An 8,178-nucleotide genomic window follows, 5' to 3' on the forward strand; every position below is an offset into this window, starting at 1 on the left:
TAGGAAAAGTGGGTTGAAAATATTAAAAATCTAAAACTCTCATAAACATTAGATACCAGAAAAGGAATTATTTATATACGTAAAAGAGATCTCGGGCACCCAAATACTTCAGCTAGCAATTGGGAAATTTAGTTCCTTGAAATCTGAGGTAGAATGGCAACCAGAAGCAAGCAACATAATTGGGGTTGAGGCACAGACCGCTCAGCGAAGAGAAAGAGAAAGAGAAAGAGAAAGAGAAAGGCCGAGGCACAAAAAAATGAAAAGAGAAAGCGAGGGATCGTGCGATCAACTGACTGACTCTTCAAATTCTTGCATTAGCTCCTTCCCACCTCAATCCACATGATTCATGACCAAACTACCGTACATTGTATATTATTTTGCTTTTAGTGCAATTTTAAATTCATAACTAATCTACTACACAACATACATCTCCTTTTACCATCGACAATCCAGATAGAGATCCCTTGTGGACTAAAGCTATTTTTCTTTCTAGTGAACCTATCTATTTTTGTTTGTTCCTGGCATGTAGTAGTCAAACATGTGCTCATTCATTGGTGATGTACATAATTCACATTTCATTATTCCTTTGTAAAGACATTCATTTAATCATACATTATATATATATAAATATATATGATCATCTTGAGTAGGCTTCACCATAGGAGCTTGAGAATGATATCCTTTGATGGACCGTATTTTCTCTAAGATCAAAAGTTTAGCTAATTAGTAGAGTGTGTTAGGTAGTAAGTGATACCCCGTCATGCATGCATGGATGGATGGTCTAAAGTTACGTACTAAAACCATGCAATAATACACTTTTACGTACCGTCGAAGCTGTCCCAATAATTTGTGATGGATAATACTTCCTGTTTAGGTTGGGTGTAGATTAGATATATATCACACTCATCCGATCCACCGTTCCACCACAGTTGGAACAATTCTACTTTAGCATTCTTAAGCCGTAGAAAGCGACTCCTAACCTGACTAATTTCTCAAAAGGTAGAGAGCAAACACTTTGTGCAATCTTATTTTTGTTTTTGCACGAGGCAGCTTTTGTATAGATTTGTTTAGTCAACTTCGCATCGGTGCAGAGGGACCATTCATCCACTGAGCTATAGGTTTAGCCATATCTTCATCCCATACCGCATCCCATTGTGGGTAAAAGACATTTAGACAGCAACTGTTGCCAAACAAACACTCGAAAGGCACTTCCTAGAAAGAGTACATTCCTTTTTGTATTGTGGATTTGTCGCCGAAGAACTAACCCTCCCTTGTTTCCCGGTAAGATGATAACTAGTGATGACCTCATCACATTTTAGTTGCAAGCAAAGATTTTTGTTAGCCTCCAAAGGGAGCAGTAACATTCGGTGAACCTGTGATTCGAAAGTCGAAACCAAGGTGATGTTTTATGCAGCAGGGCAAATTGCTATCTTCCCTTTAGATTTTGGTCTTAGTTTCCGAACCTGTCAACCACTATTATCATGAGATCTTGAAGCACAAATGTTTTATTCTCATTTGTCAACAGGTCAAAACATGTCCCTACAATGAATGAATATTTGACAAACAAATGGGGACATCAGAGGGCATTAGTACAAAATCTAACGCCATTCACGCTCGTCAACTCCGCGCAAGGCGATGGCTGCACCTCGAGAGCGCCACCGCTCACATCGGCACATGTCCATGGCACTTCTCGCGACGAATTGAATTTGAGAGTCACATTGGAGAGGCAAATATGAGTGAAGGGAGAGTCCTTGATACCCTGTATCGAACCAGGTTGCCGGACACCGACACCCCACACATTCTTGATCGTCAACCCATCAACAACCGGAAGAGCATTCGGATCGTATCCATCGTCCGGGTGGTCTCCTGCCTTACCTGAGATCTTTAATGCCTTGCGAACATTGTTCAGATTCACATCTGAAATGGTTATGTTTCTGATGAACCCTCCCCTGCCGGAATTGGTCTTTATATGGATCCCAATGCCGGAGTCGAATATATCCAAGTTCTCAGCAAACACATTCTCTATTCCACCGGAAGTTTCACTCCCTATAGCGATTCCAGCAAATTGGTTAGAGCCTGTTACTCGCCGAACAATTATTCCAGAGCTAGGACGAGCATAAGCAATGCCGTACTCATCCCAACCACTCTTCACAGCCACCAAGTCATCCCCTGTTGAAATGTAGCAATCCTCGATACAGACATTCATGCTCGAATCTGCAAGATACAATAAACTTAACAATCAAAATGGCTCGAGGATCAGAAAAGCCAATTAGCCCGAAAGAATTGCTACGATGCTTATGAGCTCATAGACCTCGATGACGGATACGAAAATAGAGTCATGAATGGTATCTTGAATGAAGGACGAGGCAAGATAACATACCTGGATCGACTCCATCAGTGTTAGGAGAATCATACGGAGCCAAGATGGTCACGTTTTTCACCACCACATTGCTGCAATGATAAGAGGACAAGATGTCGTGGAGATAGATCCAACCTTTGTTTCAGATTTTAAATAACAATCACAAAACATCATAGCTCTGTGGCAGTCAATATTTTCATAATCGTCACCATTCAAGATTGTAATCTGAATTATAATATCGACATATCTGCTACCTTGCAAGTCAGTGGGCCTCAGAATTACATCCTCCCATTCCAACAATTTCATCGTAACTATAATACGAGGTAGCTTTGAAATTTCATGCTATACAAAAATTTTCACGAAAATTGCAACCATAAAAGCAAAAGATTGATCCAAATCTCCAATGGTGTCATGAACCTTACCCGGTGACAGAATGTTCCTAGCATTTAACTAAATCTGACCACTTAGAAAGTTCACCCAAATTGGGCTTTTCATGAGGTTGCGTATCACGACAAAAGTAATATATCTAAAGTCACGGCACCTTTTAACGAGGAGGAGGCTAATCAAAGTAACCAAACATATCAAGTCATGATTGGAGGCTGTGACTGCATCCAAAAGTGTCTTGTCCTGGACCCCATCTCCTATCACCCACAGCACAGGATGTGACATGAAGTAGTCTCAAAGACACCTACGTGCCATTGATAGAACTAGAACAATACACCTTTAAAGAAAGAAAGAAAAAATAAAAAGTAGTAAATAAGGTTTCTTTTTTTACCTGCAATAGACAGGGTGAATGTTCCAGAAAGGTGAGTCTTGGAAAACCACATTAGATATGATGACATCTGTAGAATGCATAAGCTCCAGGAGATTTGGTCTCGTAAAGCGCAGAGTTTTCTTTCTCCACATATTCCACCACATTTCACCTTGCCCATCGATTGTTCCGTTCTCACCTGCAGAATTAATAGAATGCTTAAAAGAATTGTTGTTTTATATAAATTCATGGTAAATCCACTGAGCAAGTGCATTTTGAGACAAAACATATTAAAGCAGATAGGAGGGAGGCAGGATTTCACTAAAATAATGTTGCACATACTGAAGTACTCGAGATGTTCAGTCTTGATAATGTAGAAAACCATGAACTCTGAGAAAAAAACTACACTAGAGCTCAACGGGGAAAAAAAGGAAAAGAAACTATTGGTTCGCATCAGTTCCCAAATTTAGAAATCTTTAGAATCATATGATCTACAAACTCTCTTTTTCTGACATCAATCAAGCAAACTGGCAAGATGGTTTTCCTTCCTTTGTTTATCATATATGAAAGCTATTTCAGCTTTATGGTGTCTAAGAAAACTGACTATAGAAAAATTATTATTACTTTGGTAAGTCATTTTGAAAACCAAAACACACAAGGCATTTAGAGATTTGGAAAACATATCTAGTCATTTTTGTTTTGAAAAGATATAGAATGGTCAATATTTAAATATTTTGCAAGCAGCCGACTTGAAGTTCTTTGATGCAAAATATATCTACTCATATTTTGGGTACAGCAGTTTCTTAGATCTTCTGCCGCTGCCTTTGGAAAAAGTTAGTTAAAGACTATTTTAATTCTATGGAAGCGCAACTATGGATTTTGATCACAATGAAAAGATGTGTCTTCTTCCAAGCTAGCCTCAACCCAAACAAGAACACATTAACAATAACAATATACATAAAAACTTTGAATCCACGAGCGTACCTGTTATTATCACGTCCCGAAGCCCATTGCCATGGATCAAACTCATGTATCTCCCACCTGGTAGCTCTCGTCCTCTTCCATATGATGGTAAAGGATCAATCAGTGGCCAATTCGAAGTATCCTTCGACAACCAATAACAAATATGAGAAAAGAGAAAACATCAGCATCCAAGCACCGATGCAAATATATCCGGTAAACGAAGTTAAACATATATCAAGTTGAGATGAATGAAATAAATGAACGATTACACGTATTCATGCAGCAAAATTCAAAAATCGCATGTCCCTTATCCTGATACTCGCGCCGATGACCGATTCTGTACTTTGTCTTGTACGTATATAAAACAGACATCACGACAAGGAGTAGGTAAAAAGAGGTTTTTTTAATTCTTTTCCTTGGAGAAAAGACCTCAGAGAGGAGATATGATTACAACCTGGGTGGCCTTGATGACGGCATCCTTGGCGAGGAAGAGCGTCATGTGGCTGGTGACGTTGAAGGCTCCGGTGAGCCATACCCCAGCAGGGATATAGAGAAGGGTTCCACCGGACGCATTCTGTTGCACAATATGGGAGATGGCGCTCTCGAAGGCCGCCGTGTTGAGCGTTTTCCCATCCCCAACCCCTCCGAAGTCAGCGATCGACACCGTCTTCTCCCGGCTCTTCATCGGCACTATCCCAGAGCACGTCGCCTCCCCTTCCGCCACCACAAAGGCGCCGCCTTTAAGCACCGCGAGGAGGACAGCTACCAGAGCCGGCACCACCAGCAGCCAGCGCACCATTTTCTATCAGCGAAACGAGAAAAGAGGCAGCGTTAGCGACTCGTCCGATAACATGGAAGGCTCCGAGGCGAGATTATTTAGGGAAATGTTCTAAATCTCAAAGGAAGTAAAAGATAGGGTTCTTATCCCTTTCTTTGTGTGTCATCTCATTTGCACTGCATATTTGAAGCCAAGAGAAAGGTCCCAAGAAAGGTTTCTTTAGAAATTATACGCGAAAAGATGGTGTTCTTGAAGAAGAAGCGACCTCCGAAAATTCAAGATTGAACGGTGTACAGACAGTTGCAACATGCTGCTATCATATATATATATATATATATATATATATAAAGGATTATAACATCTCTCTACGAGTCACTTCAACAACACTTAACAGCATAAATCGTAAATATTCATTATACTGCAATTAAACTGACATTTAATCCTCACTTAATCGATTTGAGACCATTATATACTAATATAATTTGAATATGAATGAATTCAATTTAGATCAAATAAATTTGAACTAGTCAAATCGATTCAAAAACATTTTGAATCGATCTGAACTTGTCAATATTTAGACTCAAATCAAGTATAAAAAATAAAAAATTAGACTAAGCTTGGCCAACCTTCATGACTATGGATCTCGATCATGTAAGCTACGTGTGTTTATCCAAGCAGAGGGCAATGAGTTAGACTGAAATAAGCCGCATGAGCTCAGCCATGGTGTTTGGCCTGTAGGTTGGATCTCAGTTAAATTGAGTATAGACCCAACCAACCTTTGTCAATTTAATTTTAAATATTTATTTAGAATTATTAAATCATCGCAACATAACTAATAAATAGCATCAAGATGAAATTATATTTAAAAAGAAGAGAAAAAAACATTTTTAATTAATCATCTTTATTTAAAACCTAAGTGTAAAATTAAGTAATACTTCGACGACTAACATAATGCAGGATATATAATTTTTTTAGGAAAAAAAAAACAACTAAACATAGCATCAATGATACGAAATAACTACCATGTGATTTAGATCTAAATTTTAATATAAAATTTTCAAACAATTAAAAGAATAAAAACAATTTTACTTTTAAAAAAATATAGAAAAAATTACCTTTCTTTCGCTATTAGGGTTGGTGACAAAATGAATTGAAAGAAATTGTCTACCCTTTAATTTAAATAGGAGAACTTGAGCATTCTTTAAAAGATAATATTTATTTGTATTTATTTTATTTACTAAATTACATCAATAAATTTGGAATATCGAATATTAGTTTCCTAAAATTTATTGGAAAAAATAGAATTAGAAAATCTGCGAATAATTAAGGGTATTAATTACAAAAGATATACCGAAATGGTTCATGGAAGGTGTAGAGAAGATCTTTCCCACTCTGGGATCCTTTTAAAAGGTAGACGCGTCTTGGAACCGAGAAGGCTCCAAAAGCAGCAGTCCATAAACAAAAGGAACGTAGATAGGCTCGAAGAAGAAGATCACAGAAAGGGGAAAGATGCCAACGCAATAGAAGAAGAAGAAGAAGAAGAAGAAGCATACCGGCGACAGAAAGAAGAGGTTCGTCGGAGGCTCGCAGCGTTCTCCCCACCCCGCCTCAGCCTCGCGATGGAGCAATCGCGTCGCGGTCTCACTCCGGCAGGGGTATGCTTATTTCTTGCGATGCGTATTAAGATACCTGATGGCTGTTTTCATCGGAAACACGCCGGTGCAGAGCAATGACCCTTGTCTGAAGCACTCACGCAATCGCAGGATAACATCTGGATCCAAAGACTGCAGTATAGACCATCTTACGGTATCTTATTCGGATTGTTCCAATCTACCTAACAGGAATATTGAAGAATAGTCAACGTGAAAATTGACCGACCGACCACTGACCACTGCACCGGGCACTGTTCCTTCCACTAAATACGAACGGGAACAGCGAGCTGTGGGACTGACACCTCGTATCATAGGCAGCAGTAATCATAAGATTCGGGGATGATAGAAAAGATGGATGAAATCATAAAATTACTCCTTGGTTTATACGGGAAGCACTTGTGTTCTTCCCTGCTCCCAGAAGTATTTTGGATGATATAGTATACATGGATAAAATGCACACAAGACTGTATATCCAATCTCCAGAATAAGAATGTCGAAGCATGATGGAGTCGATGGGAGGCAGAAACAACAGTGCTTATTATTGAAAGTGACCAACCACTGACCATCTTAACGCCTCACAAGTAACAATCACGGTCCTCTTCACACCCATGGAAAATGGTAAGACTAAGAACAGGAAATGGGGACGGGCTCGTGGGTCGGACCGATCTGTCACATCCGTGCAAACCCAATTGGATGGAATGATATGAGGTTCTTATCGTGACACAGTGGTCTCTGTCTTCACCATCGTATGGACCGGAGAATTGAGGTGGAAAGGAAGATGGGGAGAGTGATATGAGGTTCTTCTCTCACAGAGTTGATGCAGTCATCTAATTAGCTCATAAGGTTGTATTGTAATGGTGAAGCATGAGCGTTAAGCAACATGAGAACCACATATATAGGGCAACATCCTTTGGGAACGGTTCCCACACGAATCATTAGGTGATGGATTCACTGCTGATCGATCTGTGGTTTGTGGAAGTACTCGTTAGCAGCCACCGACAGTTCAGGGAATGTACTTTCACCGTTGCAGAAGCCTGCTTGTACCAGTAAAAGGAGATGATATGAAAGTCAAACATGTTGTATCTTTCTCTACCGTTCTGTACTACATTGGTCAGACATGTTGTGACAATTGTTCCGGATAGACAGCACTCTCTCTCTCTCTCTCTCTCTCTCTCTTCGTTGGAGGAATTGCTCCTTTCGACATCATCACGTCCGGCGGTAATAAGCTGTTGGCTGTGAGCAGATCGGGGAAAGCAGTAAATGTAACTCGGAATCATCTTCCTCCTCTTACGCTTCTTTCGGTTTAAATGGCAACTTTAGCACTCTGATCGTTTCGATGCGAGGTGGCGATCAGACATATACATCGAACCTTGTTCTGGCGGGATGGCTGAAGTTGCGTTGTAGAGAGCCATTGCCATTGGTGACGTTGGTGTTGCTTCTAACTTGTGTCTCTGGATTGATGCAGACGTCTCTTATACAGTGTTCCAAGCTTTAACCAAGCCAGTGAGTGGATTGTGTTTGTGATTCCGGCATACATGCAGTTCTTGCTGGGTGATTACATTTCTAGGAAGAAAACATACCTCGTAAAACTTGCCAGTAAATCCGATTCGACTAAGTTGGTTGGCTTCATGTTTAGATACTTTGGAGATCACAATGGATCTATTGTAAGAAGTAG

The 8,178-nt window shown here is 39.8% G+C and overlaps 1 protein-coding gene across 1 annotated transcript; it reads right to left on the reverse strand.

The window, feature by feature from the left end:
• Positions 1–1,482: 1,482 nt before the first annotated feature.
• On the reverse strand, positions 1,483–6,929 carry LOC135610059 (probable polygalacturonase). The gene is made up of 6 exons (XM_065104024.1): positions 6,405–6,929; positions 4,528–4,875; positions 4,095–4,215; positions 3,135–3,309; positions 2,381–2,451; positions 1,483–2,214 (listed from the first exon to the last, which is right to left on the reverse strand). The coding sequence occupies exons 2-6, from the start codon at positions 4,870–4,872 to the stop codon at positions 1,577–1,579; spliced, it is 1,350 nt and encodes a 449-aa protein (XP_064960096.1). The 5' UTR covers positions 4,873–4,875; positions 6,405–6,929; the 3' UTR covers positions 1,483–1,576.
• Between the last annotated feature and the right edge of the window lie 1,249 nt (positions 6,930–8,178).

This window comes from Musa acuminata, chromosome BXJ2-4 (genome assembly GCF_036884655.1).
Source record: "Musa acuminata AAA Group cultivar baxijiao chromosome BXJ2-4, Cavendish_Baxijiao_AAA, whole genome shotgun sequence".
Lineage (NCBI taxonomy): Eukaryota > Viridiplantae > Streptophyta > Magnoliopsida > Zingiberales > Musaceae > Musa > Musa acuminata.